The sequence below is a fragment of the Panthera tigris genome, chromosome D4 (assembly GCF_018350195.1).
Source record: "Panthera tigris isolate Pti1 chromosome D4, P.tigris_Pti1_mat1.1, whole genome shotgun sequence".
Classification (NCBI taxonomy): Eukaryota; Metazoa; Chordata; class Mammalia; order Carnivora; family Felidae; genus Panthera; species Panthera tigris.
In genome coordinates, this window is record NC_056672.1 from 62182929 (window position 1) to 62199493 (window position 16565).

General features: G+C 38.5%; 1 protein-coding gene across 2 annotated transcripts in view; it reads left to right on the top strand.

Moving 5' to 3' along the window:
- The window catches only part of TMEFF1 (transmembrane protein with EGF like and two follistatin like domains 1), a 153359-nt gene that overhangs the window by 126508 nt on the left and 10286 nt on the right, over positions 1-16565 (top strand). For both annotated transcript variants that reach the window (XM_042964175.1, XM_042964176.1), the window contains exons 7-8: positions 416-481; positions 12818-12941. In XM_042964175.1, the coding sequence (XP_042820109.1) occupies positions 416-481; positions 12818-12941 (190 nt within the window). The remainder of the gene's footprint in view (positions 1-415; positions 482-12817; positions 12942-16565) is intronic.

The window sequence follows — 16565 nt, forward strand, 5'->3', positions numbered from 1 at the left end:
TGTCTGATAACGTAACTGAGATTCCACATTTATCTTAATCTGATATGTTTCTAGGGAAACAGTGGTAGGAGAAGGTAAAACTTGAGACCATTGTCCCTTGGAGACAGGGTTAATCTTTTCACGTCAGGGTATCTGTTATTTTAGTTTGCACAGGAAAGACTTTTTCAGTAGAGGACATTTGAGCCGAAGTCTAGATGAAATTAGGCTGTTCATCATGCAGAGCAGAGCGTGTATATATTTGGGATGTCTTGAAGCCTAAGATAGAAATGGCACAATAGTCAAGAGATTGGAGGGAAATGTAAGCAGGATAAGTGGATGAAGTTGGGAAGGACCTGGAACATTTGGAATATTTGGAAGTTTCATGGTATGAGTTAAATATCATATGTGTCTTAATTTGAAAACTTTTCTTTTATAGACACAGATGACACTAGTTTGTTGGGAAAAAAAGATGATGGACTACAGTATCGACCGGATGTGAAAGGTATTGAATCACGATTTTCCAAATTTTGGCCAACTATTGAAATATGGTCAGTATCTGTCTGTAGTAGTTCTATTTCCATTATAATGACCCTTCCAACTTTGCTCTCTGTAGCAGTATGTTGTAGAATATATTATTAGTAATAATATGAACTGAAATGACTAAGACACTTATTCTCAATTTGCAGAGTACTCTCACATATGCTGTGTTTTTGCAATTGAAATTTTTATTGAGATAATTGCAGATTCACATGTAGTTGTAACAAATTACACAGATTCCCTCATATTTGCTTTTTAAATCCTCTTTATTTCTCTAGAATCTACTGTTAATGCTTGCCCTCTGTGTACAGGTCTTGTTCCCTCTGCCTGGAACTTTTCTCTAATTAATATTCATCCTTTCAGTCTTAGCTTAGAAGTCATTTCCTCTTAGGAAATACTCCTTGACCCATAAGTCTAGATTAGGTGCCTCTCTATTATACTCTCCTACTTGATTACTTAACCAACTTTAATTATAGTTGTCTCTTTTATTCATCTGTATCCCCTTGTAGGCTCTGAGTTTTGTAGGGACAGAAGACTGTATCTATCATGTTCACTTTTGTATTCCTAATCCTGGCAAAATGTTTGGCACATATGTAGGTGCTTTGTACTTGCAGAGAATGGATGCAGCTCAAAGAAACTGTAGGATTTGTTTGTACAGAGTCTTAGATATAGTAAAGGTCAGAGCTGCAGAGACTGGATTCCTTGACCTTAAGTCCAGTGCTCTTTGATTTAATTTGATTCTTCAACTACTCTGAGGGCTGCTAAGGATCAAGGGGAATGTTGAGACTCCATGAGGTTCTGTCTAGTGAACTGAAATAGGTCTAGATCTTGGGACTCCTAGTTTGGCACTAAGTGCTCTTTCACACATGCATCTTCTATCCATTTATTAGGTTATACTAATGAACAATTGTTTTTAGATGTGTGATCTACCTTTTATGCCTAATTTCCAAAAAATATGTAAAATGAGAATAGTAATCGTACCTATCTCATAGCTTTATAAAAATTAAATAATATATGTCAAGTGCTGAGAATAGTATCTGACATACTCATAAGTGCTCAATAAATGATAGCTGTTATTATCACTGAATTTGTTATTCCCTCAATAGAATCATATCATACCTGAATCATTTATATTCCATGAGCTCCTGAAATACTAGTTTGCTATGTTGATACAAGTGCTGTATTTAAAATAGAAAATCTCCTGTATTCCCATAGGAGACATAATAGATCAGCCCCAGTTTTATTTCTTTATACTGTTAGTACATGACCTGAATAGGAAGGCTATTTTTCACTAGGTAGAGGCTCATACTTAAGGTAATTTGGGGAATTATGTATGCCCCAAATACTTGCCTGCCTTTGATAAAACTACAGGGATAATTTAGTGCCTAGGCCACTTTTGAGATACTGAAAATTCTTTACACATAAGAACTGGTCTATAACTCAAATGAAATTACCATAATCAGTAGATTATGTGCCTATTCTATACTGGTTGTTTTATCAGACACTGTTGGTGGATAGAAAGATAACTAACACATGACCTCCTTCTTTAAAGAGTTTCTTCATAATAAGAAATGAATATAACCTACTTATAACAAAGTAGAAATTGGCTATTGTTATACATGTAGTGTGGTTGAAAAGTGCAATGGACATTCAGAAAAGAAAAGATTGCTTTTGGTGGAGTATAGTGAGGATCTGAGAAGCTTAATGGAAGAGGTGAAATTAGGGCTGAACCTTGAAGGATGGTTAGGATTTTAACAGAGATCAAAAAGATATTTAAGGAGAATGCAAGAGCATGAGCAGAGGTGTGGATGCAAACGTTATGATAGAATGTATTGGACAGTGTTAAGGAGTCCTTTTTTGGCTGGAGAGTAGGGGGCTTAAGAGGTAGAAAATGGAAGAAGAGACTAGTAAGGTTGGGGCCAGACTATGTAGTGTCTTAAATGCTGTATTATCCTAAGACATTTAAACTTTATTTGTAGAATTATTAATATATTTGAAAAAGACAAGGCTGCAGAGTTAACCAGTTGAATGAATGGTATGTGGTAGGTACATTGTGCTTATTATTATATATATTTATTATATATATTGGACTAGAGGCAGGGAGATCAGTTAGGTTGACTCAAAGGGGATAGACTTCTGCTTAGATCAGAGGGATAGAGTTGAGATGACTTGGACGATAGATTCTATTTACACAACTAAGGATGTTGGGGAGAGGCAAGGTGTTTAAGGTAAGGGAGGAGTTGATGGTGGAGGTGATTAATTTTGGAGTTTGAGTTTCTTGTGGGACTAAATAAGTCCACATGACTTGTTTAGCATAAATTTGCAAGTCAGTCCTTTGAGACAGAGGTTATAGATAACTGAAGTCATGAGAACGAGTAAGAGATTATAGAGCTGCATTGTGTAGACTAATGCACACTTGAAATAGGGCTAGCATGATTGAGAAACAAAACCTTTAATTTCATTTCATTTTAATTCATTTAAATTTAAACAGCCACATGTGGCCAGTGGCTATCGTTTTGGACAGCACACACATAGAACATATCGAGAGTTGTAGAAAGTTCCATTAGATGGCACAGTTATCCAGATCCAGAGAAAACCAAGAAAACTACAGTGGCACAGAAGCCAAAAGGGAGAAGCTGCATAAACATTTGAGAGGATGAGTATTGAATTTGAAGACAAGGGAGTCATTGGTAATCTTGGACCAAAGAGCTTCTCTCGAGTTATAAATATGAAATCAAATTGTTGAAAGAGTTAAGAAATGTTCTAGTAGGGAGGAGTAGAGGCCAAAAGGTACTATTTTGTATTTTTCCATTTGCTTCTATTTTTTGTCCTCACAGGCATTTATAGGAGGACCTTAGTAAATACTTGTGTCCCCAGGACACAAGACTCACTAGGTAGATAGGGCTCTAGGGATGGAGGCTACAAAGTGAAAAGCAGGAACACAGTATCGGCAGGTAGCTGGACAGATTGGAAGGTAGTGCTCAGTAGGGAAGATTTTTTTAAAGTTGAGCTCTTAGAAAGTAGTGCTCATGAAATGGAACATTTCAGTATCCAGCATGGTGGCTGAATTAGTGCTTGTCTTGGGCTGTTAGAAAACCTGTGGTAAATGCTGAGATTGTAGTGTTGGAAGCATTGTTGTAGATGTTTATGCCGTACAGGGTATGATGGTTGAACATGAGGTATGGGAGATGGGTATGTGACATTTTAAAAGCTTGATTATAGAAAATTTCAAACGTATGTAAACAGAATAGTATAATGAACCCTCCTTTCCCCAGTACCCACCTTCAACAGTTTACAGCATTCTGTCATTTTTATTTTGCCTGTATACCTCTACCCTCTTGATTATCATTATTCTTATTTTACAGGTGTTTTTTTGAGGTATAATTTACATACAGTGAGATACATGAATGTTAAGCTATCAGTTTTCAAAAATGAATGCACCCCAATATACCCATGTATACCCACAGTCTCTAATATTTCCATCTATCCAGGAAGTTCCTTTGTGGCATATGACAGTTCAACGTGGCCATTTTTGTCCAAAGATATTTTCGTACAGCCTGCAATCTAACTGTAACACCTTTATTTCTAAGACATTCTCGCTTGTCTTAGTTCCTGAGCTTCACTTCACCCCATCCCTCATCCCATCTTTGACCTCCTTCTCTCAATATTCTCTCTTCCTGCTAACCAGTGATGATACCAGAGATACTGAGATATTGGTACTATTTTTTCCATTACTTGGCAACTGTCACTTACATATTTTAATACAGCTCTTTTGATATGCTCCATTTTTAAAATCTTGATAAATTCCCCTCATTGAAAGGTAAGACTGAGCCAGTCGCTAAAATCTTTGAGAGAAGTCTGAGTGTGTGTGCTGTGGAGTGTGGGAGAGAGTCCTGATGAGTTTTAGAAGGCTGTCTGGGTGGATGGCACAGACCCCTAAGAGATGAAGGTCACTGGGAGATGAGAGTGGAATACTGATCTGGAGGTGATGGGTAGGAAGCACAGCAGGGGAAGGTGGAAGGAAAGGGGATGTAGGAAGTAACGTGATCTTGGTATGTCAGGGAGATGAAAGGAATACTTTCTAAGGGAATGGCTGAGGAAGTGGATGAGTTTGTTCACATTAGAAAATGTGTTTTGTTGGGAAGAGTGGAAAGGCTAGGAAAGGAAGAGTTAGGGTTAGTATGGAAAATGGGTTTAGAAATGTGAGAGTTAGAGGTGTTGGAGGGTAGGTAGCTTTTATACCTACGTATTCTTTGATGGGGTATGAGGAGACTGGTGTAGGGAAAGTATGTATGGAGGGATATTTAGTAATGAAGATGAGATGCAGGGTAGTATAGGGGAAACAAGAAAGAATATATTAAATTTTTTAAGTGTAGGGATTTGTAGAAATGAGCCAGAGTTACGGATGCAGTGTTGATGTGTTGTTGGCCTCAGCAGATGACCTACCAGGTGCGTGTCTTGGTTGTTAATAGCAACTCCTTATGCTTTATTTGGGTTGTATGTTGATGGACCAGGACAGCCAGCCAGTGGAAGATGCCTTTGCAGATAGGCCATCTGGTGCTGGATTTTCTTATAACATCATCGCTTAGAACCATACTCTCCTTTGTATTTGAAAACACTGCCGCTGGTGGTAGATTTGTTTCTGAATGCCTCTGTGGGTGGAAGGAGCCACTGAGTGACCAAGTATACTTTTTATATCGCACACACACCAACATTGTTCAGAGACTAACAGTTGCAGCTGTTGTTCGTGGAGCCTGTCACCACTTGCCTGAGGGCATTGTTTGGAGAGGACCATTCTGTGCCCAGTTCTTGCTGTGCGAGGCTGCATCTCTGCTGTGGTTTCTGAAACTGTGCTTTATTCCATCTTTAAAGCCTTTTTATATTTCCTTTTTGAAGTTAATCTAATTTACTTGGCCCAGAGAGCAGGTGCTTGGACATTCTGCTTTTGTCTATTCCCTTCACATCTCCCAGAGTGGCTGGTGAAATAATAGTGTGATGGTTAAGAGCTTGCTCTGTGGAATCAGACTTGGTCTACACTTAAAGGCTGTGTGGCCTCCTTTCTCTGATCGTTAATGATATTATCTATATAGTGGGGATACTACTATCTACAGCCTAGGATTACTCTGATTATTAAATGCTGTATCACTAAATTCCTTATGGAGGTTATTAGGGTGATTGTTAATACTTGTGTTTTCTGTTTTCATTGTTGGTACTTGACTGCAGTCAAAGGTCTCACCATTGGTGAGTCTACCTATCTGCACCATGTTTAATGTGGTTCATGAGTGACATCAGTGTGATATTCATTCATTCAACAATTATTCTTGTGTGCCCTTCTGTGTGTCGGGTGCTTTCACATATTTGTGTTATTATTTGATCCTTATCACAACCAAGTTATCCTCATTTTGTGGACAAAGAAACTGAAACAGTGAATTGGTGGCTCATGTAGAATAGCAGAGCAAAGACTGGAATTTAGGCTTTCTGACCCTAAGCCCTGGTGCTCTTTTTTTTGTATCACAACCATTCCAGAGTTCTCTACTGCTGCTTTGCTTTCTTTCTTAATTTGCTTCAGAACTTTAATATACTTTCAGCCATCACCTTGGTGAACATTTGTTCTCTAGCTTTAATTAAGAGCTTAATCTTTTTTTTTTAAGTTTATTTATTTTGAGAAAGAAAGAGGGAGAGAGAGTGTGCAAGAGGGACAGGGGCAGAGAGAGAGGGAGAAAGAGAATCCCAAGCAGGCTCCGTGCTGTCAATGCAGAGCCCGATGTAAGCGCTTGATCTCACGAACTGTGAGGTCATGACCCGAACTGAGATCAAGAGTTGGCTGCTAAACTGACTGAGCCACCCAGGTGCCCTTAGAGCTTAATCTTAAACTCCAGTTTCATATATTCATATGTAGAGCCTGGAACATAATAGGTGCTCAGTAAATACTTTTGGATACCAAGAGGTCTAAATTTGAACTTCATTTACTATGTTCATTCTACTGAACCTCCTGTCATTAAGTTCACATTTAGAGTCATTTTTTTCCCTAATTTTTTAATTATGGTGAAATGCATATAACAAAATTTACCATTTTAATCATGCTTAAGTGCACAGTTCAGTGGTATTAAATATATTCATGAAGTTGTGCAATCACCACTACTATCCATTTCTAGAAATCTTGCAGCTTGTAAAACTGGAACTATACCCAATAAACAATAACTTCTCACTTCTTCCCTCAGCCCTGGCAACTATCATTCTTTTTGTTTCTATAATTTTGTCCACTCTAAGTGCCTCATACAAATGGAAACCTACAGTGTTTGTCTTTTTATGACTGGCTTATTTCAGTGTACATAATGTCCTCAAGGTTAATCTGTGTTGTAGCATAACTCAGAATTTCCTTCCTTTTTGAGGCTGAATAATGTTCCATTGTATATACGTACCGTGTTTTGTTTATCCATTCATTCAGTGATGGACACTTGTATTGCTTCCACATTTGAGCTATTATGAATGTTGCTTTGAATATGGGTTTATAGCTATCTCTTTGAGACCCTGCTTTCAGTTCTTCTGAATATATCCCCAGAAGTGGAATTGCTAGGGGCACCTGGGTGGCTCAGTTGTTTGGGCGTCTGACTTCGGCTCAGGTCATGATCTTGCAGTTTGTGAGTTCAAGCCGCGCGTGGGGCTCTGTGCTTACAGCTCGGAGCCTGGAGCCTGCTTCGGATTCTGTGTCTCCCCGTCTCTCTGCCTCTCCCATGATCTGTCTCTCTCTGTCTCTCAATAATAAATAAACGTTAAAAAAAAAAAATTAAAAAAAAAAGTGGAATTGCTAGATCAAATAGTAATTATGTGTTTAATTTTTTGAGAAATCACCGTACTGTTTTCCACAGTGGCTATATCATACATTCTCATCAGCAGTGCACAGGGCTCTAATTTCTCCACATGCATGCCAACGCTTAACTATTTTCTTTTTTTTCTTTCTTGGATAGTATTCATCCTAATGGGTGTGGGATGCTGTCTTGTAGTTTTGATTTGCATTGCCCTAATGATTAGTGATGTTGAACATTTTTCATGTGTTTATTGATCATAGTTTCTTTGAATTCATGCATATTTTCTTTGGAGCATAATTCTGTATTGAAAGCATCTTTAATAAAGACAGTTCTGTTCTACTAAATGCTTAAGGTACATTTAATGGGTTAGTGCTGGGCACTACTTGTGAAGATGGTTGTTACAAGTTATCTAAAGGGTGGGACTGGGGAAGTTTGACCTTAAGAAAAAAAATTGTTGGACAGTGGGCTATGGGGTAAACAGACATGGAGAAATCAATTGTTAAAGAAAGAGATTTCGTTCGACATAAGGAACATTTGATAATACTGGAATTAACTGGGTTGATTTTTTTTTTTTTTTTAAACTTCTGGAAGTGGTCAAGTAGAAACAGGACCTTGGGGTTGTAACTTTATAAAGAGATTCCTTCATCAGACCAGATAGGCCCCAAAGACCCTTTCAGCTCTGAGTTTCTGAGAGCTCATTCCACAGCAACTTCAAGCTGTATGTATTTTTTTCTGTATCTCTAATATTTATTCCTACTGCTAAGCCTAGCTTAGTTTTTCATTGCCACAAGTTTGGATTATGTAGTGAATTCCTAATTGGTCACCTGGTCTTCCTAGTTCCCCTGCCCCTTTATCTTGCATGCTGTTTTCCAATTGAAAATTTTAACAACTTTTTGACGTACAATTTACATACCACTAAGTTCACCTCTTTAAAGTATGCAATTCAATGTTTTAAAATAAAAAACCAAAAAACATTTTTAAAGTAATCTCTATACCCAACATGGGGCTTGAACTCAAACCCCGAGATCAAGAGTTGCATGTTCTACCGACCGAGCCAGTGAGGCACCTTCAGTTCAATTTTTTAAAAAATATATTTAGGATTGTACAACTATCATATCAAAATCAAATTTTAGGCCATTTTACTTAGCCGAAAAAGAAACTTCACATGCATTAGCATTCACTCCCCATTCTCCCTAACCACCAGCTCTAGGCAATCACTCTTAATTATGCAAAACATGGCTTTCATTGGGCTGTTCTTTAGCTAGAAGACTGTCAGTGTCTTCCTTGTCCATATGATTAAGAAAGCATTTCTCACTTGGGGGGTTCATATTTTTCCATAATCTGATTTCAGCTTATTTTTCCAATTTTGACTTAAACCCTTCCCTGGTTTGAATATACAACTCTTGCTAAGGCTCATCTACTTCTCGTTCTTAAGAATGCTGTGTGCATTATACCTTCCTTTTTGGTTTCCACTCTTCCTCTAAATAAATCTGGATATGCTTTGAGACCTGTCCTTTCTATGAATACTTCCCTGAGTAATATCACCTACAATGAGTTCTCCTTTAAACTTGAACTTCCTTGGGCACTTGGTCGACATGTGTAATGATCTTGTGGTTCCTGGGTTTAAGCCTCGCCTCAGGCTCTGTGCTGACAGCTCAGAGCCTGGAGCCTGCTTCGGATTCTGTGTTTCCCTCTCTCTCTGCCCCTCCCCTGCTCGTGCTTTATCTCTATCTCTCAAGAATAAATAAACATTTAAAAAAAAAAAAAAAAAAGCTTGAACTTCCCTTAGCACCCAGTATTGTAAAACTTTTTTTTTTTTTTTTGGCATTTAATTGTAAACTGTCATGTGGAAACCCTTCTCTTGTGTTATTCAGCTTTTCATGTGTATACCTTAATTCCCTAAGTTGATTATAAGCTTCTCAAGGGCAGGGACCATGTATACTTTTTCTTTATATCTTCTGTAGCTTAGCTGAGTATATGGCTATGCACAGAAATAGTGTGTTTATGTATAATGGAATGAATAGAGCTAGCACTGAGCAGAATGCGAAATTTGGGCTCTGTGACAGCCACAGATTTCAAAGTCTTACTGGACATGTCTGTGTTTTTAGATGGCTTTGCCTTGTCTACAGCCTGATACCACATTCTTTCATTAATTCATTCAGTAAATGCCACTGGTGCTATGCTTTGTTTACTAATTTCTCAAAACCCTGTTCTTGATTTAGTTAACTTTTTCTTATTGCTGTGATGTAGCTGAATTCTCTGATAGCATTCAGTTCTGCATTATTCTTGAGATTTCCTGCTGTTGATAGGACTTTTCTTATGGTAGATTAGTACATTACCACAGCCTCTGTAGACCTATAGAGTACCATTATGATACACATTACAAGATCTTATTATTATAGGTTGATACATAACCTTAGTCTCTGTAGTCCCATTATTATATACTTCATGATGTAACACACCATGACAGTATCATGTTCTGAGAAGTTGCAGGGTGATGAGTGCTACGGGAGACAGTTGCATTGCTCAAGTCACTTATGGTTTGATTGCAAATGTGGAATAGCACTTTTAATTTGAAACCATAACAAGAAAAGTACTATATTCTAAGTGTTAGGAGTTATACAGAAATAAATGATACAAATGTCTAGATTCTTTTTTAAAAAAAAATTTTTTTTTTTAACGTTTATTTATTTTTGAGACAGAGAGAGACAGAGCATGAACGGGGGAGGGGGGGCAGAGAGAGAGGGAGACACAGAATCGGAAGCAGGCTCCAGGCTCTGAGCCGTCAGCCCAGAGCCCGACGTGGGGCTCGAACTCACGGACCGCGAGATCGTGACCTGAGCTGAAGTCGGACGCTTAACCGACTGAGCCACCCAGGCGCCCCAACAAATGTCTAGATTCTTAAGGAGCTCACAGTCTCATAGTAGAGACTGAGTTAAAAAACCCAAATGGTTGTAAGACAATATCATGAGTATTGTAATGGAGAAGTGGGTGCTTAGGATTATAGCAGCCCCAAGGGATTTCTTCTGTCATGGCAAAATTATAGTTTGGGAGCTGGAGGAGACCTTATAAGCCCTTTGAGGACAGGATATTTTTCTGTCCCCAGCACCTACAGAGTACCTGGCATATGAAAGATGATCAATAAATGATAAATGAATAGTCATCTATACTGTGCTATCTTATATGGTGGGTACTAGCAGTATGTGGTTATTGAGTACTTGAAACAAGATTAGTCAGAACTGAGATGTGCTGTGAGTGTTAAGTGGTCACCAGATTTTAAAGATGTATTTAAGAAAATGTGTGTAAAAACAAAATCACAATTTTGTAGTATTGATTATATGTTGAAGTGATACTTATTTGATAGATTAAATAAATATAGGATTAAAATTAATTTTCCTATTTCTTTTTACTTAAAAAATATGGCTACTAGAAAACTAAAAATTACACATCTCATATTATGTTGGACAATGCTGATCTTATTCAGCTGCTTTAGAGAGACAGTGTGATTTGACCAAGGTCACAAAATAGGAGAGGGGCGCCTGGGTAACTCAGTTGGTTGAGTTAACCAACTCCGTTGGTTAAGTATCTGACTCTTGGTTTGGGCTCAGGTCATGATCTCACGGTTCATAAGTTCAAGCTCTACATCGGGCTTTGAGCTGTCGGTATGGAGCCTGCTTGGGATTCTCTCCCTCTCTCTTTCTCTCTGCCCCTCCACTGCTCATGCGCTCTCTCTCTCTCAAAATAAATAAATACTTAAACAGAACAAAACAGCAGAGATACCTTGAGAATTTCCATGTTGGATTTCTTGATTTCTGGTTCAGTTTTCTTTACAGGCATAAGTTAGTACAATGTAAATACATAAATTTTGAGGTAAAATAGCATCAGTTTCGTCTTGTGAGGGATGACATGATCTCTCTGCTTTTAGGTATCCTATTATTGAGCCTAATAATCATTACACATTTTTCCTTTTGTATGTGAATTTCAGTCTCCAGAAAATCTGCATTTTTATACTCAGGTTTCTTTTCCTACTTAGTACCTCCATTCCTTTTTCTCCCTTGCTCTTCCCCTTTCCTACACATACATATTTATACACACAGTCTTCTATTTTATTCCTTCTTAATTTGGTTCCATTAATAATTTCCACATTATAGCAATACCTTTATTTGTATTTGGGGGAGATAGCCTTTGCTGTAACATGGTGTGGTATATAGACTGAGAGCTGGTTGTTCTAGTGGTCTTGTGCATACATCAGTTATCTCACATTATCCTCTCAGAACTACATGAAGTAAAGATCCTGTTATGATCCTGACTTTACAGTTATGAAATCTCAGTCTTAGAGAGGGTGGTACTCTCAAGGTCACACAGCTGATCACAGAATTTGTAAGCTAGAAATGTGAGAAACTGACAGGAAGCCTGGGAATTTTTCCTACATAAGCACAGGCCTGTGTAGGAACTCTTGAGTCCATAGACTAAGGATGAATATATTAATGTATACGCCAGGAAAAAAAGTTTAAAAGTCCATTGCAGAATGTGTGGGTGTTAGGTATACGCTTATGTAAGTACATGAGAGAGGCAAGAGAGAAACAGAGGGGATAGGGAGAAATAGAGAGGGATAGAGAGAATGAATGGATGAAATGATTTATTTTGAAGACCGAGTCCTTATGCCTCCCTCCCTCCTGCTCCTTTCTGTCCTTCTTTCCTGATTCTCTTCCTATTTATGACATTGAAATTACTCACCATACTCTCATTTTCTTCACTTCAGCTCAGGTCAGTTCAAATCAATATACCTAATTGAACAGATGTTCATCAACATGTTTTCAATGGTTCTGTTTTGATAGAGGGGTTTCGGGTGATTAAAAAATTTTTTTTATTTGTTCTCTATGTTATTGAATTTTTTATACAATAACACATACTTATGTTATTGAATTTTTTATACAATAACATATACTAAGAACAGCCAGATAAAAAATCAGCATTTGGAAGAAATTTCATTTGGAAGAAAAAATCAACATGCATAATAGTTTTCATTCCAAAAATATTTCACCCTAAAATTTCAAAGTGCCATACCTTGCTCTCTGCCATTCCAGGTTTTTTTACTTCAATTTCGTAGTCCCCAGGTTAATGACTAGACTAAGTCAGTTTTTCAAAACCCAGAGCTGTAGTACACCATCTCTGGTTCATAGAGATGAGCTTTCTTATCGAGCTAGCATTTATTTCTTTAACCAAGATGTTTATGTTTTGGGGGCAGATTGTTTGTAAACAACAGTAACTCATAGTGGTCATGTTTTGCAAATATTTTTAAATGCTTTGAATCTAAACAGTCTACTTATTGTGTTTATGTCATAATGAGACCTTGGTTCTTATCCAGCCCCCTATCTGATAATTTTCTTTTCCAAATTACCAGCCAATTTATTTGTTGTTAGAATCTTTGAAAATTCCATATTTTTCAATTGCTTTTCACTGTTTATTGCCCTGGTTTATGTTCTTTTAAGATGCTAGTGATCAAAGAGAAGATGTTTATATTGGAAACCACATGCCTTGCCCTGAAAACCTCAATGGTTACTGCATCCATGGGAAATGTGAATTCATCTATTCCACTCAGAAGGCTTCTTGTAGGTAAGTCAGCATCTCCAGATCAGAGGTGAGGAACTTTTTCCTGCAGTCACTGCTCTATAGAAAGCTATAGTGAAATATAGATTAAATATTACCAAAAAGTATTATTTATTTGCAGTTGAGTCAAAAATAAATTAGCAGTATCATTTGGAAAAAGCTGACATGTATAATATGGAAAACCAAAAACAGATGTCGTATTAGGATTTTAAGATTATGGGCTTAACATTTTTAATATGATGTCCATTTTTTATATAAGAAATAAATATGCCATATTTCAGCACTATTTTGGTTTTCAGGCAATCTGTCACAAGGTGATTTAGGGACTAAAGAATGTGTTAAGAACAGAGAATATGTAACTCAAAACATATACTGAAATAGATTTCTAAAAATAAGGGAATGGGGATGTAGAACCAGGTGTGAAGAGAGAAGTAGAAATGGGAAAGGTGTAAATCTTCTACTGTCTGAAGCAGGAGAGGTTATGAAACTTGTTCAAGGTCAGCAGCAGCAAAACTAGATCTCGGATTTCCTGACACTCAGCCTAATGATCGTGATGCGTTTTGCTGTTCTGTGTCTGTTTACCAGTAACACTTCTTGCTGGTGCTGGGAGCTCATCCTCTATTTCAGACTGGTCTGGTTAGCCAGGGTACAGTATTTCCTTAGACAAGGGGAGATTCCTGTCATTCTGCACGTTCCTGCCTCTTGCAGTTTGGCCAGAGTCCTTTTTTTCCTTTCTTAGTCAAAACATCAAAAGATGGAGAAATACTACACTTTTCCTTTGTTCTGTCAGCCTAGTAGGCCAGTGAATCTTTCTCTCCAGAAAGTAAAAGAAAGCTGTTTGAAAGCAGGTATCCTGGTCCCTCTACCCTTAGCTCCCTTCTCCTGGCTCTCTTTTTCCTCTTCTCCTCCTGCTTTAAAAACAGAACAAAACACTATAAACTGTTAATGATTAAATAATTCTTTGTTAAGCTTTTGGCTTTTAACTGAAAGTGCTATCGCTCCTTTCCCACCCCTCTTTCCTAAATGTTAAAAAAATACAGCTGTGCAAAGGGGAACAAGCCAGTTTAGAATTTTTTTATCTTTATTTTTGAGAGAGGGTGGGGGAGGGGTACAGAGAGAGGGAGACACAGAATCCATAGCAGGCTCCAGGCTCTGAGCTGTCAGCACAGAGCCTGACGCGGGGCTCAAACCCACAAGCTGTGAGATCATGACCTGAGCTGAAGTCGGATGCCCAACCAACTGAGCCACCCCGGCACCCCAACAAGCCAGTTTTAAAACAAAATCATTCAATGGATTCCTCCTATTTGTCCCAAGTGGCATACATAATCTTGATAGAAATTCAGATTATGTTGTTCTTAGGATAGAGCATCTTTCAAGATATCTAAAAGTGAGGGATGAGAGAAGACGGTGTCCTGATAATCAAGTGATACCAGGTCACTTTGCAGTATTTACTGTGAGTAATTGACAGTGAGAGGATTCAGTGGTATAGTGGTTAAAGGCTTTGGAAGCAGGTACGCCAGACTGGCCAGTTACTGACTGTGCTCTTCTGAAGTTATTTAAATTTCTAAGCCTCATTTTCTCATTTCAAAAATTAAAATAATAATGGTAACTATCTCCTAAAACTGTTACTAAATTTAAATTTAAATTGTTGCTAAAATTAAATGAGCTAATATATGCAAAGTGCTTAGCACAATACCTGGTACTTAGTATGTATTTAATCAATAGGAGTTGACATTATTAGATTATAATTGCCTTTAGGTTTGAGACTGTTTGCTAAACCTGTCTTCCCATTGCCTCGCAGGGGGCCTATTCCAGTAGCTACTTAGGTAACTTTAAAAAAATGTTTATTCATTTATTTTGAGAGAGAGAGAGGGAGAGAGAGAGGAGGAGGGGCGGGCAGAGAGAGAAGGAGAGAATCCCAAGCAGGCCCTGCACTGTCAGCGCAGAGCCCCATGTGGGGCTCAAACTCATGAACTGTGAGATCATGACCTGAGCCAAAACCAAGAGTCGGACGCTTAACCAACTGAGCCACCCAGGTGCCCCAGTTAGCTATCTTTTGAATGCCATGTGCTGATGATCAACTCTACCTTCTTCTCCAGACCAGAGTTGTTTCTTAAATGCCAGAGAATCTCTTTTCTGCATACGCATAATCCTAAAAAGCAGCAGATCTTTTTCTTTTGTCTAAGCATTTACAAAGTCTGTAAGAATCAGGCCATAATATCACATGCACTTCAACTAATAGGTGGGTATGTTTGGGTAACAGTAAGCAGGCAGGGATGAACAATCGCTAGCCACAGTCCTATTATTAGGTTAAAATCTTTTAGTATTATCCCACCGTTAATTTGTTTGTTTATTACTTACTTTGTACCAAATTCTGCCTGCCCCTGGCGTCTCAAATTCAGGTATGACAGGGATCCAGGCATCTTGCCTTCCAAAAAACCTACCATCTGTAGGTTCCAAAAAACCTAATGTCTGGTTGAAGACAATAATAATAAACAATTAAAATATAATATGAAAAATGCTGCCACACAGAGATAGATATACTCAAGATGATTTGGGACTTCAGACAAGGCACTTCACCTTGATGAGGATGAGGGACATTGTGGGAAGGGGGGCAGGTCTTACAGGAACATTTGTGTCACTCCAGGAACTTGCCCTTTATTTTAAAGGATGCTTGAGAAGCCACTGAAGGATTTAAGTTAAGAAAGTTACGATCAGATCTGAAAGCCGCTGGTTTTGTGGAAAATGGATCAGAAGACTGAATGTTAGGAGACTGTGCCTTAGTAAGAAATTAGAGCCTGAACTAAGTAAAGGAGTTGTAGTGACACTGAGATCAGCAGATGAATTGCAGAGAGAAGATAAGCTAGTTCAACCCCTAGGTTTTGGTGACCAGTTGTTTGAAGATGGAATGTGGGAGTTGGTGGAGGGTGGTGGGAAGGAAGACTCAAGAGAGTCTCCTGGGTTTCTGGGTAAGGCAGAAGTGAGTGGGGACAGGGAACGGGAAGAGGGAGGAGGTTTGGGTGGAAATGATGTATTCAGTGTAATATGCTTGGTCTCAGGTGCCTGTGGGGGATCCACCTATGGAAGTCTAGCAGGCTGATGGATGTATGTTGGTTTGAGAACTCAGGAGACAGATGCAGGTTGGAGGCATACGTTTGGGAATCGTTCTACTCGAGCATATCCCTTGTAGTTCCTACCCAGCCCTGCTTCTGTCCCTCTAGGCCTCCAGTTTGTCCATCCTTTCACCTTTTTTCCGTGTCCCTAGCCCCTTGAATGTCTTCATCCCCTCCTTATCCAGCTTAAATTCATGGTCAGTCATGGTCGTCCCTCTCTTGTTTCATCATAGTCACTTGACAAAACTATAATCCTGGTTCATTCCTTCCTGCCTAATGTGTACCTATACAGCTATTCTGTATACCCATCCAGCTGAACATGACTGTTGATGAAAAGCACACCACCAGGCTAATGCATCTCACCGATGTTTGTACTCAAAATGGGCCCTACGAGCTGCCAGGTTGTCTTTCTGAGCTTTAGTCCATTCATCCTCCTCTTGTCCCAGATGCTGGCTTTCTGTTGTCACCCTTCTCTTCAGATTGTCCGTACCTCCTTCTCCTCCTTAGCTGATCATCT